Source organism: Heterocephalus glaber, unplaced genomic scaffold (assembly GCF_053883595.1).
Source record: "Heterocephalus glaber isolate CG9 unplaced genomic scaffold, H.glaber_assembly_v1.0 deba00001577, whole genome shotgun sequence".
Taxonomy (NCBI): Eukaryota; Metazoa; Chordata; class Mammalia; order Rodentia; family Bathyergidae; genus Heterocephalus; species Heterocephalus glaber.
Window position 1 is genome coordinate 7,118,639 of NW_028258358.1, and position 18,994 is coordinate 7,137,632.

Here is an 18,994-nt window from a genome sequence, read left to right on the forward strand (position 1 = left end):
TTATTCTTCTTTGCATCATATAGCAGCTGCTGGATTGATTTCTCATGGTCCCTTACTATTTTTAAGAAATCTTTCTTTTCCTGGTCACTACTTGCAATCCTGACTTCTGTATTTGATATTCTGTTCTCATATTTGCTTATTCTGTTGTGGAAACTTTCAATGGCATTTTCAATCTCCTGGATATCCATTTGTGTCTGTTTTATGTATTCCATTTGCTTCCTATGCTGGGATTCTATCACATTCTTCAGCTCCTCTACTTTTTTTTTTTTTTTTTTTTTCTGGTACCAGGGATCAAACTTGGGACCTCGTGCTTGTGAGACAGGTGGCGGCACCACTGAGCTAAATCCCTGGCCCTCTTCTACTTTTTTATCTGTGTCTGCTCTAGAGTTATTAATCATGTCTTTCACTATGTACACAATCTCTGTTGTAATCTGAGAAATTATTTTTGATTTTATTTTTTCCAGATCCTCTTTTGTTCCTCTTTTGTCAGCTCTTCCAGGAGGGTGAATTTCAGATTGTTCCATCTCATTGTCTCTTTGGGTTCCCTTCAATGATCTGAAAGCCTGTTTTTGAGTCTTATTTATGTCTTCTCATTTCAGCCAGGTTAGTCTGCTGTGCCATTGCTGAGGTGACTCTCTGTTCTCCCAGTGGGCTTCAATTCTCAACAAGTCTCAGAGAGGCCTTCTCTCTGCTACTCACCACTGCATCAATTCCTAGGTTCAGAATGATGGCCTTCTGGATCCCTACTCTGGCCTCTTGTCTAGAGAGGGGTGCTTTTGACTGGGATCTGTGCCCACTTACTGATATTATCTGAATGGGCCTCTGGCTGGGGCCTGTGTGCCTGTGAAACTGTTTTCTTGGTGGGCCTTTGGCTAGGACCTATGCACCTGTTCAGCTTTTGTCTGGGTGGGACACTGGCTGGGGCCTGAGCACCCGTGCTGCTATTGTGCAGGTTTGCTTCTGACTGGGGTGTACACTGCTAAGCCACTGGTGTCTGTGCAGTTTCCTGGCTGGGGCCTGGGTGCACTTGCTTAATTTGTTTTTTTTTTTTTTTTTTTTTTTTTGAGACAGGGTCTCAATATGTTTTTCAGACTGGATTTGTAGCTTTGTGACTCACTATGTAGCTCAGGCTGGCCTCAAACTCAGTGAAATCCATCTGCCTCATCCTCCAGAGTGCTCTGATTATAGGCATATACCACCACTCCCAGCTAGATTAGTAGTATTTAACTGAACTTCCCTATAATATAGACACCAAATGCAAGTAAAATATACAAATTTCTAAAAGAAAATTATAGACAATCTAGAATTCTACACTAAGCAATATTTATTTTCTAACAACAGAGGGACAAATAATGATATTTGAAGACAAACAAAAAGGGAAGTATCATACTCTTTTTGGAATTCTATTTAAAAATAACTTTTGAATATATTCTTTGAAAAAAATCACTCAAGTCAGAGGTGCAAGAAGGAATACAAGTTAATAATATAATAATGAATGCAGACAATATGAAAATTAAAAATAAAACAGCACCTAAAACAGCAGCAGAGTGAATGGTCTGAAGGTATTAAAAGGGCCTAGTATTCTTTGGAGGGAAGAAATATATTGATATATACTTTGATTAGTTAAGCAATCACTTAAAAATTTAAGATTAACCGCCAAAAAAAAAAAGAAAAAAAAGCTGTCAAAATAATGTGCATAATTTTAAACCATTTTAGGAGGAAAAACTGAAATGAGGAATTTCAGCCTTTAAAAAATGATTTAATGAAAAGACATTCCGAAAACCAGAACAAATAGGAAAAATAAGATAGAAGCAATTAAAATGTAAATATCTGAATTCTCTAGAAACATCCCTTCAGTCTGAAATTTAAAAAGCAACTATATATAATATGTAACTTTTTCAATTTTAAAATCCAAAATAAAGTCTCTTAGGATAAATAGCTCTTTCCATGTCTCAAACAGTTAAACTACTAGTTGCATTAAAATATCTAAAAGAAATGTCAAAAGGACCTAGGACTCTGCTGTGCTGACCAAATCTGGTCCATTTTAACACAAAATAATACAATTTTAATATTATTATATTTGTAATATTATTATATTATAATCACAGTGGTAATAAAGCTATAGTACATGTGCTACAGCAGACTGTTACCATTGATGTATTGATACATTATAACACATCACATTTTTTAAAAGAACTTCAGGAGTTCTTAACAATCGTGACGGGATGGAAATAAGGGTGCACAAATGGGGCAAAATATCTCAGTGATCCTAGATAAAGGCCTTTGATATTTTCTGTAGTTTAAAATAATTTACAATAAAAATGTGCCTGCACATTAACTACAAGGTCATACTCAACATACTCTGTAAAATACTGCTATTGTAAAAACGTGTTATAAAATAACATACATTTTTTATCATGCAGATTTTATGTAGTTTTCAGGTTGTAATAGCTTCCAGTGTTTATCTTAGCAGTAATAATGCCATTTGATCCCATTAGTTACGTTCTGCCTTTTTAATGTGACAATAATAAAACAAAACCAAGAAGACAAGGAGAAGGAATAAGAAGGGAAGAAGAGGTGGTGGGGGATGAAATTGGTTAAAATCACAACAGTGGAAAAATCCATTCTTGTTTGTGGTCCTGGCTAAGAGAACAGTTCTGTCTTCCAAGACTATTCTCTTAAATAAAACTCTAGAAAAAAGGAAAAAAAAAAATACGGCAAGCATAGAGAGTCTCTTTAAGGTGGAAAGAATGAGGACTCCCTAAGGGTAAAGAACCCCGAGTAGTAACTCTGAAGTTAGATTTCCCAGGTTTCCTCATTGCCACCCATATATTCTAGACAGACCCCTGCAAGAGTCTGCAGGCTACACATGCTAAGACATATGAGCAAAAGTTTCTCCAATATAAAACAGTTCCTGTACACCAAAGACCAGTGAACTGGTGCACAAACAGAGCAGTACAAATTTTTTTGGCAATATTCAACTAAGTCCAGCCAAACAACAGGGAGAAAATATTCCTCAAAGCCATTCCATATTTCAGGAAGGAGAAATATTTTTTTTTCAAGCACCGGGGATCTAACTTGGGTCCTTGCGCTTGTGAGGCAGGCAGCAGGGAGAAACATTTTAGTAAGGAAAGAGAAAAGTTGATCACACACGCAACACCTCTACCTGCAACAAGACTGCCTGTTGCAGATGCAAGGGTCAACACCCTTGTAGGAGCTAAACTTTCTTCCCTGTACTGGTTGAAGTGAACTCAATCTCCACTCCCACCTACTGGTAGCAATAAAAATTTAAAAAACCAAATAAGGTAGGGCTAGTCATGACTATAATTCATAGCCAACCTCATCCCTCTCATTAGGCCCAGTGAGAAGGTGAGCCTCCATCCACCTTGACCTGGCATTAAGCAGACAAGAAGTGATGGTGTGAGGTTTTTTTTCTTCTGTTGTGTGTGTGTCAGCAAGCAGAGAGGATCTGGGCTTCTGTATCCCTTAGATCACTGCCGTTGGGAATATGAAACTGTATTCTGGAAGAGCACGACTGTTTCTTAAAAAACTAAATATGTGATTACCATGTCTTAGGAATCACACTCTTGGGGAAGTAGTGAACTGAAAATTCATATTCATAATGCAGATGTTTATGTGAATTTATCTAAAAGCTTTATTTATAATAGCAACAAACTATAAGTACCCCAGATGTCCTTCAGTAGGTAAGTGACAAAATAAAATATGATGGATCTGTTCCTACAGAATAGTAGTCATTTATAAAAAGGACTGAACTAGCACTAAGTGCAATAATTTGTTTAGATCTCAAGGATATTACATTATGTGAAAAAGACAACCCCAGAAGGTTTCATATTGTATGACTCCATTTAAATGGCTTATTTGAAATGACAAATTTTAGAGATGAGAACAGATTAGCTACTTGACAGTGCTGTAATGCTTAGGGAGGCAGGGAGAGAGATTGGTTGCTGTGGCCGTAAAAATATAACATGAGCGATCTTTGTGATGAAACTGTTCTGGGTCTTGACTATTAGTAGTGACATGAATCTACATATGTGATACATGTGTGATACAACTAAACACACATGCAAATGAGTGTAAAACGGATGAAATCTGAATAAGAAGACTAGATGTCATCAATATAAATTCCTTGTTTGCCATAATACACTGTATTTATCCAAACTGTTATCATGAATGAAAAATGAATGAAGAGTTCATGGGATGTCTCTGTGCTATTTCTTGTAAATGCTTGTAATATAGAATTATATCAAATATAGAATTATCTCTATATATTCTAGAGTATTCTATATATAGAATATTATTATTATATAATTATTATATTATAGTATATAGTATATAGAATATAGACTTTTCTATAGATTATATATAATAATATAATATCTATAGATATGGGATATCTATATCTATAGATATTTATAGATTATATAATATTTATAGATAATCTATCATATATAATATATTATAGATAAGCCTCTATAGATAATATATAATATAATATATATAATAAAATATAGAATTGTCTCAAATTTTTAAAATATTTTTTAAAAATTAATAAATGAACAAAATAGACATCACATCTCAAGGTGTGATGCAAGATTGTCTTGAAAGGACAGGCCCCAGCCAGAAGCAATGGGTAATTAAATGAATGGACACTTCTCAGACAAGAAGTGGAAACCACAAATAAACATGAAAAAATGTTCAAATCACTGGTCCTTCAAGGGATTCAAATGAAAACACTGAGATTCCACCTCACTCCAGAAAGAATGGCTGCTGTAAAAAAATCAACCAATAACAAATGCTGGTGGTGTTGTGGGGGAAAAGGAACTGTTCTCCATTGTTGGTTGGAGTGTAGACTGGTGAAACCACTGTGGAAATCAGTATGGAGATACCTCAAAAAACTAGGATTAGAGGCCCCATTTGACCCAGCTAATCCCCTGCTGGGTATCTTCCCCCCAAAAATAAAAGAATCATATCACAGCAATATATGTGCACCCATGTTTATAGTGGCACAGGTTGTAATAGTTAAAGCTTGGAAACAGTTCAATTGCCCATCAACTGGAGACTGAATAAAGAAGTTGCATTTTTTAAATAAAATTGAGTATTACTCAGCCATAAAGAATGAGAAACTAGAGACATTTATAGCTAAATGCATGCACATTGAGGCCATATTCTTAAGTGAAATAACTAGGACACACATGTAGAAATACTGAATATTCTCTCTGATGTGAGGAACTGAAAGTGTAAATAAAGATAAAAATGTATAACAGATAATGTGAAATAGGAAGAAAATGTCCAAAGGGGAAGGGGAAGTTGGAGGGGTAGGGGAAAGGAAAGAAGAGAAAGGAATAAATATGAGGAAAGGAAAAAATGGAAACCAAGTCTTTGTAAATAGGGAGGGGGGAGGGGTCGAAAGGAGGGCAGATGAATGGGGAAAAAATAAGAACCAAGATATATATGTAAAGGCACAAATTCCCAATGATGAATGTCATCATATTGTATATCTAAAATGTGCCAATAAAGTTAATAAATTAAAAAAAGAATATTTGGAAACTAATTTTGTAAACTCAGCTCTCAACCCTACTTGAGATTGATTGTAATACACCTTTAAGATCTGATCCAAGGTGAGGAACTAGAGGCCAAAGGTTGGTTGCTGGCAAGGTTGTTCAGTTTCTTTAGTTCTAAGTCTTTCTAAGTGTCCATGAAATGCTACAGATGTCTGTCTTTCATCTAAAGTCTAGACAAATATCCCAGTGAGACAACAACTTGCTTTTGGTTATTAGAGCTTAACAGATAGAGAAGACTAGTGTCTATCTCTATCTGGTAAGTTTTTCAAGGGAATAATACCTATTGGATGTACTACTCTAACAAACATATAGACACAGTTTGTTGCATAGGGAGAATGCATCAATATTTCCAGTGTTTTAGAAAGAATGAATGGATGTTTGCTACGGATGCATGTGATGTAGAATTAGCAGATGGTAATTGGGCCTACCACTGAATAGTCAGCATTTAAAAGAGAAATCATACAAGATGGTAGTATACTTAGCTGCATCAAGGCAACTAAAGGTGAAAGATTCCTGGGGCAAGGGGTACCTGCCAAGCCTGCTGATGTTCCACTTTCTGTGACTGTGGGATCTACGTGCTAAGTTATTTTTTATCCTAGTAAGTTATGAATCCCCCCTTATCTTTCTCCTAAGAAACATTGTGTTTTGGGGTCATTTCTCTTTTTGTTCTTGCTCATCTTCTCTGCTCTAATCCTGTTCTATTCTGTACTGCAGGGATTTCATTTCCAAAGATCCCTTTACTCATTGTTACTTAGATCATGATATATGCCTGTTATCCCTGTGGGGAAAGAAAAAGTATACATAAAGCATATATTAAAAAGTATCATAATATATTAACAGAGGGAGCCACAAACCATTCAATGAACCCAGGAACATGGTAGTCAGATAGATTTATCTGAAATAACCAACTCATTGAGAATGAGTTTTTATCAATTTACCTAGATGAGTTAGTACAATAAGCTGACTGGCTTCTCTATGGTCTCCCAAATCCATACCTATGGTAGAAGCCAATAATGAAATTTTTAAATTAATAATTTTAATAACTAAACAGTAATGCTTTTAGTCCTTATTTTTAAAATATCAACTTGAAATGTATTTTTGAATGTGGGTAGATATACTAAATAGCAATGCCCATACATAGTACTGAAAATGTGTCAACTAACTTATCTTCATTTATCGACTAATGTAATAGACACAGTTTGTTGTTGCTATTAAAAGAGCAGCCAAAGTACCTAACAGAAGATTGGAAAAAAGTATAAAATCATGAAATTCTGGGTCAATTATGAAAAGTACTTACTGTTATCTAGAAGCTGACTTCACTATAAAAACATTAGATTTGCTTTGGATTGATCTACAGTGGTTGTTAATATACATATTAATATAGAACTTTTAGGATTTGTTTTAGACCCTGCATTATATTTGCAAACATTATTATGTCTACTTAGGTTGAGTAACATTTTACCAGTACAAGTGTAGAAATATTACCTCCTTTTACTGGAATTTACAGTCCCCTATTAAATTCTGTTAAATACTCCTTGTCTACATCGAGAAGCACTTCAGACTAAAAGGTTTCCTCCACAAACCTGGAGGCTCCCTGAAAAAAAGGGCTTGGGGGTGCTTCTCAGAGGGTGGACACTTGGCATGAAAAAGCAAAGGTGCTCTCCAAATGGTACGAACTGAAAGAAATGATTATGACATAAGGAAGAAAAAATTCTCCATAACGACAGACTCAATTTTCACCTACCTGCACAGTTAACTGGTCCTGGGGTCATATTTATCAATAATGCTATTTAGAAAAAAAATCATGAAACTGCTATTGCACCTGAGTAGTAAAATTTATATCCAATTTAGAATTAAGTTCACAATGCAAAAGGTACTTTTCAAAAACATTTGCCTCTACAGAACTGTTGGGTACCTTTTGTGGTGTCTATTCAGCTCACAATGGTCCTTATTCACCACCAATTACCTGAGTGCTCCATAGCAGAAACTTCTGTAATTCTGTTCTATAAGGTGATACTTGTAATTCCCATGTGGTAGTGCTCAACCTTATGTATTTGTTAGAATGCCTGAAATTTAAAGATCTGGATGCTCTAGTCCAACCACAGAGGTTCAAATTTAATTGAACACAATATTTCTTAAAATTTCTTAAATGCATTTAATTCATTGCCAAAGTATCTTACTGGCATGTCCTCTGAACGCGAGACCCATCAGAAATCTCAGGGAATCTGACTTAGGACAAAAGACAGAGAAAATAATTTGTTTAGTTCTATGTATTGGGTCTTATGCTCCTGGATAATACAGTCCGGAAATAGACAAGAGAAGCAAGCATATCTGAAAGGAGAGAAGAAAGCAGTAGGACCATTGAGAAGACCAGGAAGGTAAATGTAGAGGAGGGTGCTTGGACCCCTAGGAGACAGTGGCCTTTCAATCTTGAAGTGCCATGTATACTCTTTCTTTTTAACTTATTTCTTTTGCTTTTCATCCTTGAAGGAAATTGTTTTAGATACAGCACCCACAGGAGTCCTAGGTGATCCAGTTGTTCAACTCAAACTCTCTAGTTCGATAGTCTCTCAGTGTAAATGATGTTGCCACTACAAATTTCACTCATTACTTTAGCACTCATCTGGCACTTAGTAATTTATGCTGTGTTTGAAACATCTTAGGCCATTATTTAACCTTAAAGCTATGCAGATGCCGAGTGATAAAGATTAAATATTGTCCATACTCAATAGGGCAAATATATCAGGAATTTGTGGATAATATTATTTTTTGTCTATGGTTGAACGGACTACTTACTGTAAATCAAAATTTGACCACTGTTAAGAATGATGTAATTGAAATAAGTGAACAAGTAACATGAAAAGAATAACTAATACGGTTTTTTACCTAGGGGAAAAGATGTGTCTCTCCTTTCTCAATTTGCATCCCATCTTCTGACTCCCAAACCATCTCACACTGATCTCTAGAAGGTTGAAGTTTCAAGTGGATCACTAGATTGTTACTACGGAGTAAAAAAGTATCTAAGTCAATCACCTCTTAATACCAGTTTCCTCTACTGGAGAGTAAATGAGGGTCAGTGAATCTTCCTGAAAGCTAGATGCTCTATTCAACAAAATTGCAAGCTCCTTAGGACAACAACAACTTTTTCAGCTTCAGCCATTCAGTGCAGCATAGAAGTTTATTAATGAATCTACTTAAATAAATAAATGAAGATGAGTTCAGCTTTTATATACCAGTTACACATATTAAACATAAATGTCAATACCACGCCTGCACAGGAGGAAAATTGATATTTTTATATTGGTGCTTACACTAATGTTTTGATTCTATTAACATCTCTATTTCCTATGTTTAAAAATGCAATTATATAATTTATAGTTGTGAAATACTCTCTTCCAGCAATAAATGGCTTTTGTGCAGATTGTAAATTTGCTGATTCCAATGAAAACACATGGGGAAAAAAACCCTAAATTATCACCAATTTCCACCAACATAAAGAGATTTCACAGTGTTCTAATACAAGTCTTACTGACATAAACACATAATGACAGAAGACAAAAATGTGTTTGTAATGGTCACATAAACATTTCAGGATTTTATTAGAGAAAAATCATAATTTGTTAAATATTTTCAAGAATTCATTGAAATAATTCACTTGACAGAAAAAAATCCATTTCCCTTATTTTGAGAATGTTCAGAATATTCACAGAAATAGCATTTCTTCAAATGCTGCACTTTAGATTGATTAAAATGTTTTTATATTATTAAAAGATATTGTAATTTCAAAGTCACTAAAGGCGTTCTGCCAATGATAGAAATAAAAGCAAAACACTGGGTTAGAGTCACAAATCTACACACTTATAGATATGGAAGTAATATATTTTGTTCCATCAACATGTCTACTTTACATTATTCAGCACAAAGCTTTGTGAAATAAGAATCATGGGAATATAAGAATATAAAGGAAAAAGGTACAAATAACAGCTTCATAAACTGAGAAATGTACATAAATAAATCATGTATATGTGGGCAGTTTGCTTACCTGGCAAGAAACAAAATATGGAAATCTGCTTGTTAAACAATAACTACAGAGTGTGCTTTTATGATGTTTTCTCACCACAGTAATTCATATTAGAGATAGAAGCAGTTGCACGTTAAATAAAATCATTGAGCATTGTTCCCTTTGCATTGCAAAGAGCTGACTAATGTTGTTTTCAGATGCTTCCCATTAGAAAGTAAATATTCCTTCAATGCTATGCATTTCACAAAATTTAATAAAGACAAACTGTAAATAAAGTCACAGGGAGATTTCAGACATTTTTATTAGGAGATTGTTGAAAAGAAAAGGAAAATTAAATACAATACCAGTAAACGTGGTTCTCACATTGAAACCAGGCTCAAATAACTAGGCTACCATAGAAAAATTTCCAATTCTTGCATTATGATGTAAAAACAGATTTTTGTACAGGTTTTGTACAACAAAATTCGTAATAACCTTTTATCATTTTTAGAAAACTTTAAATATATAGATAAAAATAGACAATTTTCATAGGTCCTACATGAAGATGAGTATGTTCTGTTCCAGGGGCTTGCATAGAGCGCAAATGTGGTTATAATATAGAACAACTAGACATTAATATTCATAGGTTTACAAAAGCATGAAAACCGTAAAATGGGCACAATTTTACTTGTTTATGTCAAAACAAAATTTCTAACCAACCTGTTTAACTAAAAAAAGGAAAAAATTAAGTTACAGACTTACAATAACATTTCATGACTTGTAATATTTACAAACATGTTAGTAAGCGTCTTTCTTAACACATAACTGATAGCTTTTTTCTTTAATCCTTTCTAAAATTTCCTTTTATGTCAAACCAAACACTAAAGCACTCTCAAAGGTTTTGAAAGGATGTATTTTAAAACTATTTAACCTTACTTAACAGGTGACTCTATGCCAGGAGCAGAGCAATGGCTGATTCTACCACACACATAAGTTGTGAACTTTTTAAAAAATCTTTCCAAAGATGTATAATTCAAAGATTGCCACAAGTCAATCCAATTTTAAGTGTTGTAATCCTTTAAAGACTGCATATAGGGGAAAATAAAAAAAATACAACATAAGAAAGAGTAGAACTTCTTGTGCTCAAACAGCAAAAGACGGTTGTGGAAGAACTATGCTTAGGAAACCAAACTTCTACAAATCATTTACTAACAATACTTTAAATAAAAGATATTGCTCCCTTTCAAAGCAAGCTAAAATAGGAACTGTACATAAAGCATTTTAATTGAATTAAAAATGGATTTAGCTGGTTAATAGTGAGTTACATAAAAGAATTATGTTCCAGCATTACGAGGAAGACCTAACAGTACAGAAGCTTAGTGCCAGAGTATCCATAATGTTAACTTCTTAAAACCAAATAATTATTACCCAATCAAAACTATCTTAAACATTTTAAGCTAGTTTCTTAGACACTTAAGATTTTGCTGTGTTATGGTAAATAAATAATGCTATAATCATAAGATTTTAAGATGACAGAAAAATAATAAATTGTACAGTGGCTGTAGTGACTTATATCAGTCTTTAAAGGTGTAATTTCAGATATATAAAAACAAACAGAAGGTAACTTCAGCACGTAATAAGCACTGTTTGCAGCTTTACTTCCAGTTATCTGCACAAAAGTGAAAACACATACTGTAACTTTCAAAAAGACAGTGAAAATAACACATAGCCGCCCTTCCCTCTGACCAGGGTGGGAAGCACAACACATTTTAACTTTATCACTCAGGGCTACATGGTATTGGACTGATACATCAAGGATTTGTTAGGTTCTGTTTTTCAGCAACATTAACATAATATGACATTAACATATAAAAATATTTCTGGTGTATTAATTTACTGTTCAGCCACAATCCACTCTCAATAGTGCAGTTTGGGGCACTAACTAGGGATCAATATACAAATAAAAGTGGCTGAGACAGAGTTCTGATGTCACCAGATACTTAAGTCTCATTCATTAATACTGTGACTCCAGACAAATATTTACATGCCTGCATGCGTTAAAACCAGAAAGACATCTTTCTGACCAACAGGGTGACAAAACATATTTTCTAAAATTTTCATTTTCCTAAATTCTAGTATACTACTGCATACATAATACCTTCCTTGTGTTTTATGTTTATATACTGTACATGTGACCAACAGTTTGAATAAGAAGCAACATTATTATTTTGAATTCTATATACCACTACCAGTTTGGAATGAAAATGTTACATTTATATATATATATTTATATATTTTATTTTTAAGAAAAAGAGACCTTCAGCAAAACCTTTTGGCTTGTATTCAATGCTTCTTTTCAGATATGCAAAATGTTATTTCATTGGGTTGATGTCAACATCCACTTGTTGGTCTTTTGGAAAGTATGTGAAAAAAATGTTCAGGAGAAAAACCCACAATTAGAGTTTAAAATTGAATGTAACAGAATACTACTCTTCATTTTTTTTCACAATCCTCTATGCCCCTTACAAGTTTATTTCCATGCTTTCTTGCTGGTTTCAGTGGGACATAATTCTGTAAGTCTGGGTAACCATGGCTAAAAGAGTCTGTTGATGTGCTCAGATACAGAATTTTCAGAAGAGGAAAATGGTTCATTCCATTAAAAAAAGCCAGGTCTATTTTCAGACCTGCCTTTAACTCTACAAGGGTCCAGCAGCAAAGTTGCAGTTATTAACTGTAAGAAGTTTGATACTTGTACATTTACAAACATTCTTGGGTCCTTGGTGTGAACCATAGGTGAGAATCAATGGAGGAACTTTTTTTTTGTAGAATACTTAAGTGTTAAAGAAATTTAATACACAAAATTGAGGAAGTTCCCTTGAAAGGATTTTATTTTTTTCTGAACTTTCCAATGGCGAATGCCTGACTGCAAGTTCTTTACTATGACATGGGATTTCTTCAACAGGAAAGATTCAGTACATGACAGTAGTTTTCAAATACAGCCGTCCATCTAAAAATGAATAATAAAAAACAATTAATGACATAACATTTTGGGGGAAATTGTGCGCACAAAAAAATATGTAGCCTGCTACAAAGTTTGTGTTTTTATTTTACCTTCACTTGCTTAAGAAGTAACATTTTTCACATATTCTTAAAGCTAATTTCTTAATTACATTGGGTATATATGATAGAGAAGAATATAGCATTTTTAGTTCTCATACATATTTGCTATTTTGATATCAGTTCCAGAGCACTCAGAAAATAGATAAGAGTAGGTGTGTGTGTTTTACTGATATGCAAAGCTAGTTTATTTCTGTTGCATGACAATTACTTCCTCCATGCTTGCAGTACCAAATTTTCTCTGAATGCACTCAGGTGTATCTCCATCAGGAAAGACTGAACCCAAAGCTTAATTTTAGCAGTGTTGGTTAATAATGCCATGTAATGTAGCTATTGTGCACATTGGTTGCTATTTGTAGGAAAGCCACCTCATATTTCATCCCTATCAATGAACTATATAACTTTTCCTCCTGAAACGAGATTAACCCAAAAATTAAATGTTGAGTTATAAGTATGATTCAACTTTTGCCAATGAAAAAAACACTGCCATGTAAAAAATAAAAAAATAAATCAAATTTTAGACAAAATGAATACACACAATGAAAGAAGCAGAAATAAGAAATTGGAAATTAAAAATCCAAACAAAACCAAAACAAAACATAAGCCTATTCCTCAAATATAATACTCTCTAAACCTTCTGTTTTGTGGTGTGGCCTGAAGTTCTGCTATATTTGTGTAAAATATGTCTGATTCTCAAATTTTAACAGCTACAGTAGGGGACAGAGTGATAAGAAAAGGAAAGTTTTACAAACATTAAAACAAGCATATTGTTATGTGAATGCTTGCAAAATGTCTGATGGTTTCAAAAATTTAACTACAAAGGATGACCAAAATATATGGTGAATGTTTAAATTAAAAATATTTATTACAGTAAAAGACACATTGCTATGAATTTCCCTCAAAGTATCCCCTCTTGCTTCCAACACTCTGATTCTATTGTTCTTGTCACTTTCTGAAGCTGTTCTAGAAGTCTTTCAAAAATGCCTGTACAATATGTGATAGAAAATACAATGAATTCTGCTACCCAGTGCCACTCTGCCCGCCCCCCAAAAAAATCAGGCTTAGACAAAACAATTGCAGTGTGTCTTCATAAACCTTACTCACTGTATCTGGCACCATGTGACTTCTGAATCTTCCCCCAAATCAAAATGACATTGAAAGATACATGTTTTGAATTAATTCAGGACACTGAGGTAGCTGAAAACAGCTACTTACTATCACTTTTTCCTGGCTAAGTGACCCTGTCCTTCTTCTCCATTCTGTATACCTCAAGTTCCATACTGTGTTGGAATATTTAGCCTATCTAGAAAGTATCTAGATAGATATTTAGATTTATTTAATATTTAGTCTCTCTAGATATTAAATATCTAGAAAATAAGCTCTCATTCCCTCTCAACTTAATCTTCTCCTTCTTATTGAGTCTCTCTACATAAAGTGACTGACTCTTTATTCTCTAGTACACGCACTCTAAGAAGTCACTCAGTGGTAGAGCATTTGTCTCACTTTCAAGTCACCTAAAGTGAGCCTACAACATGATGACATGGTGAGACCTGTGAAAGCAGCAGCCATATATCTTTTCCCACAAGTATTAGAATGAAAATGCTTCAGCACGCTACTTTCTGTAAAAGTTTTAACAAGGGTTCAACTGTTAAATTTTTGAACAAAAAATTAACATACGAACATTAATGTAAAGTTCACCTAAATTTTTTAATTAAACTCCATTGACTTTTAAAACATATTTGTAGCAATTATTTTATAAATGTCTTTACCATGGATGGTTTATCAAATACATTTACTGTATAAAAATTATAGACATTATAGTTATGGGCTCAATATCTGATATATTATAATTCTACTTCTAATCAATTTATCTTGTATTAAATTTTGATTAATGTTCCTAACAGATGGACAAATGCATCAAACATTAAAGATGTCAGCTATGAAGTGAATTCCGACTTCCTACATTTATTTCCATAATTAAATATTAAATACTGGAGATTCTCTGTCTTAGAATGAACTAGAGGTAGAAATAGGCCACAAATAGAAAGATTCCATAAGAGTGACTTTCTCTCTTTTCATTTACACAGCCTAACTTTAAAAACAATTCTACATTATATTTTTCTCATTTATTGAAAAATACTTGTGAATAATTAAAATCTATAAGACTAAATGTTTCAATTAATTTCATATTATTCAAGAGAAGATATATTGGTTCTGTAGCTCATTGGCTTTGTGGCTTTCTAAGGTTAGGTATTTTGCACATTTTCATAGAGCTAGCAATATTAAATAATCACATAACACACCCAGTGAGCTGATAATAGGCTTCTGAATGACGGCGTTATAATTCTAACTCAGGTTTCTGCTAACAAACTAAATAATGGAATGAAAACTGAATGGCAGGAGTGCCAGAGAGTGCCAGAGAGTATATACAGTATGGACTTATAATCCAAACTGTGCCATGTTTTTATGTTATATATGGACAATGTCAATATTCTCTCCTTTCATGACTATTACAAGATCAAGAAACCATGGGACCACAGAGAAAGCCTTGGGATCACAATAAAAAGCCTTGAAAACACAAGCTGTAGAAGAAATTATTTGAATCCCTGGGGTGTTTCCATAGCTGAGGCATCATTCTTCAGAGGTTTGCAGTTTGCATGTGGAAACATAGAGGACTTATTTATACATTGTGTTTGAAGAGTTGTCCTTTGTGCATCTGACTTTACCAGATAATCTCATATCTGCCCTCCCCAACATTTCCTACACTGTCTACATGTTGTTCTGTAAATATTTTTCCTATTTGTTCTTGCTGTTAAGTAAGGTTTACAAAACAATTATTGCTTGATATCCAAATGACTGAGAGCTTTGAAATAAAAAATTGGCAATAATGGAAATAATGATTATTATCAGCACATCTAGTATTTTCTGAGCATCTAGTGCTCAACAAGCCAATAGATATTCTTAAGGCCTTTTATATATAAGGTTATTAATTCCCTCAGAGGTTGGGTATTTTGCACATTTTCAGAGTTACACATAAAGAGACTCCATAAGAAAGACTTTTTCTCTTTTCATTTACACAGCCTAACTTTAAAAACAATTCAAATTACACCAAATATAGGTGCAGTGATTTGATATTGTGTGAATACAAATTTGGGGTCCATTCCAGTACAGTGCATTTCATCTGAGAAACTGCAAAAAACACATTGTATCTGCCTTGCTTTCTGCAGTCAGTGGATCTGCTCCTTGCTCCTTGACCAGGCTTCCTTTGAATTTGCACAGCCTTAAATGAGCAACTTGAATTCTTAGAGCCCGTTTCAGAAAAAATACCTTCCTTTGACACACTGATTATTTGCTTTTGTATGGGAGGTTGATGTGACAACAAAATCATCACACTAAACTTAGTACATGGGAGGACTTAATTAAAAAGTCTTTTCTAATTAAAAGCTTTTGGGAGTAGAGGTTGAGTGCAACTATTTAAATTACAAATTCCTATTAGTTTCAAAGTTCACTGTGATTTGATGCTTACAGCTATAACTTGGTGAATAAAAAAGAATCTAGATCACCGGAGAGTTTATTATAGGCATGTAAATCATACACATTTAGGTCTAGAGATAAAATTTTTAGAGATAAAAATTCTCTGTAAAATTGGATTTCAGATTTTAATATTAAAGTTAACACCATCAAATCAGTCCCAGTGAGTATCTAAATTCTATATGTTATTTATTGCTGGGGAGAGCAAAACAAGACACTCCATAACAAAATTTCAACTTTTATGCTAATGTAATAAGTTTAATACTTTGGTTTAATGTTTTCACAAGTATTATTATATGTGGCTATTCCTAATGTTGATTACATATAAATACAGTATTTGTCTTTTCTCCATACACAAAAACTAGAGTCTTACATAATTTCACCATTCATTTTAAACACTGATCACAGTATCTAACAATTTTTTATATAAGACAATAACATATAAATCAGAACAATTTCAAATTCTTAGTTGAGTGGCACTAAAATCTAATTTATTATTTTGTGGAAATCATGTCATATTACTAACAATGCCAGTGAAAAAATATCACAAAATATTCAAATAGACAGATATACATTTTATATTTGAATAGAAGTACTTCACAAACATCTTCATGGATTTCTAATACTGTATGTCTTTTGTAAAAAGGGCTTAATAAATTGCATTTCCTATTAGAAGAAAGTAGCTTTAAGAAAAGTGGCATCAATTTGCTCAAAACTTATATCGACACCTGCAATCTAATGAAGGTTGCTATTTTCATAAAACAGTTACATGCCTCACATGTCTCACTACTCTAGAGCTGAGGAAAATGTGAACACAGCAGAGGATAAACATATAAGATCATACATCTACAAAGTTTAGTATTTACTTAAAGTAGATGAGGTTATTATAAAATATGGTAGCCCTGAACCTCTCTCAACATAACGTCTTAGTTATTTGAAATAAAGGAAATCAAAACAAGTGATGAAAACAAATGTTAATGATTCATGTGATATTTGATAAGACAACAAAAGGAAGTCAAAATAAAAGCAAACAAACAGGAACAGATGGGAAGGATCTTTGTCAAGTCATAATCTCTCTTCTAAAATCCCCAAAGGAAGAAGCTAATTAAAGAAAATATTGTTTCTTGCTTTTTTATAATTTTATATTTAGAGTTAGAACATTCTGCTACAGCTAAAGCAAAGAAGCAGAGACACAAAGTCTGCACTGAACATGAGAAATATTTTAAAAGAGATTGATATTCAGCAAAATTCTATTTATGAGGATGCCGAATAAACATCACTTCTTCTAATGAAATACAGACACATAGATAATAACAGTATAGTGATTTCCAGACATTCGAATGCCATTATTTTTAAGGCTCTGTACAAATGCAATTAAAAAGTAAAAACTGAGAAAGCTGCAGCAAATTTTGATTTTTTTGATTAAAGGGTATACCTGGGAAACCTGAAGCCTACAGAGCTGAGTCAGTCAGAGAGGATTAGACCCTAGATCCCTTTTGTATGTTTTCTCCATAAGCACCTGGTGCTGTTCTATAGAATGATGTGGACAAGTACTAGAACATCATGTCCACAAGATCCAAATATACTAGTACAAGAAGTAGGTAATAGATTATCTAATAGAGCAGTATGGCACATTAATGAATGGATAAGATAATATTTATTGCAAGGTTGTATAAGTGCTTTTCCCCCCTGGGGATTGAATGTAAGGCCTTGTGCTATTTGTCTGCCCAGTAGGGAGTGAGTAACTTGATGTTTAATGTAAAAAAGACTTTGTGACACACTCTACCACTAAGCTATACCCCCAGTCCTGAAGTAAAGTTCTTGATTGTGGCTAACAATGAAGACAAAAATGTTTACATTAATCACTGGTTTTAGATTGCTTTTAAGTTCTTTTTCAAGGAGAAAGTGTATGAGAGAACACAGGCTCAGTTAAAATACATTCTGAGAATTAGAAAGTCATCCAGTGCTGTACTCTACAGGTTGATAAGGATATTTACTACCTTTTTTTTTTTTTTTGGTACCGGGAATCAAACTCGGGACCTTGTGCTTGCGAGGCAGGTGGTGGAACCACTGAGCTAAATCCCCGTCCCCTGACTACCTTTTTAAACAAAGACAATTAAAGTGAAATTATCATTTTTTAATATAAGGATCTGCACTAGAATCCAGGTGAGGACAATTTTGCCAGGAGAAATTTGAACCTTGAAAATTTGAAGTAGGTGGAACTAAACTTTGGAAATTACAGACCTAGCAAGGATTTTCTCTGGCCAAGCTGAAATGATCACATTTTCTTTCTAAATGAAAAATTAAACAGAAGGACCAGCAATGAAAGTGGAACTAAAGAATGTGGAGAGAAGACACCTGGGGATCTACAGATGGAGATGGTTAATTGGAGCTTGCTTACAGTTATTTAGTCAATTGAAGACCTTGGCAAAATACTTTTCCAATGTGGCTAGATTAGTTTAGAGTATTACCATTCCTCCAGCAAGTGATATTCTTGTCAGTATCTTAAAGAAGAGGCCCTTTGTATGAATTGCATGGTCAACTATGTTGATATTTTCTGTGTGCAAAGAGAAATTTACTTCCGAAAGATGATCCTACTTTATTGGGTACTAAAGGTATTTTATTTAGTACAAAATAATCTTCTGCAATTGGGGTGAAAATGTGGACCTTACAGTTCTATACACTCATAGGTATTCAATGACTGAATATTCTTAAAACCATGATTACATAAATAATAAATAATAAAACAAATAAAGATAATAAA

The 18,994-nt window shown here is 33.6% G+C and overlaps 1 protein-coding gene across 4 annotated transcripts in view; it reads right to left on the bottom strand.

The window, feature by feature from the left end:
- Nucleotides 1–9,886: 9,886 nt before the first annotated feature.
- Dach1 (dachshund family transcription factor 1) overlaps nt 9,887–18,994 on the bottom strand; it is a 388,734-nt gene continuing 379,626 nt past the window's right edge. For all 4 annotated transcript variants that reach the window (XM_087192876.1, XM_087192877.1, XM_087192879.1 and 1 more), the window contains one exon: nt 9,887–12,589. In XM_087192876.1, the coding sequence (XP_087049002.1) occupies nt 12,552–12,589 (38 nt within the window). In that variant the 3' untranslated portion in view covers nt 9,887–12,551. The remainder of the gene's footprint in view (nt 12,590–18,994) is intronic.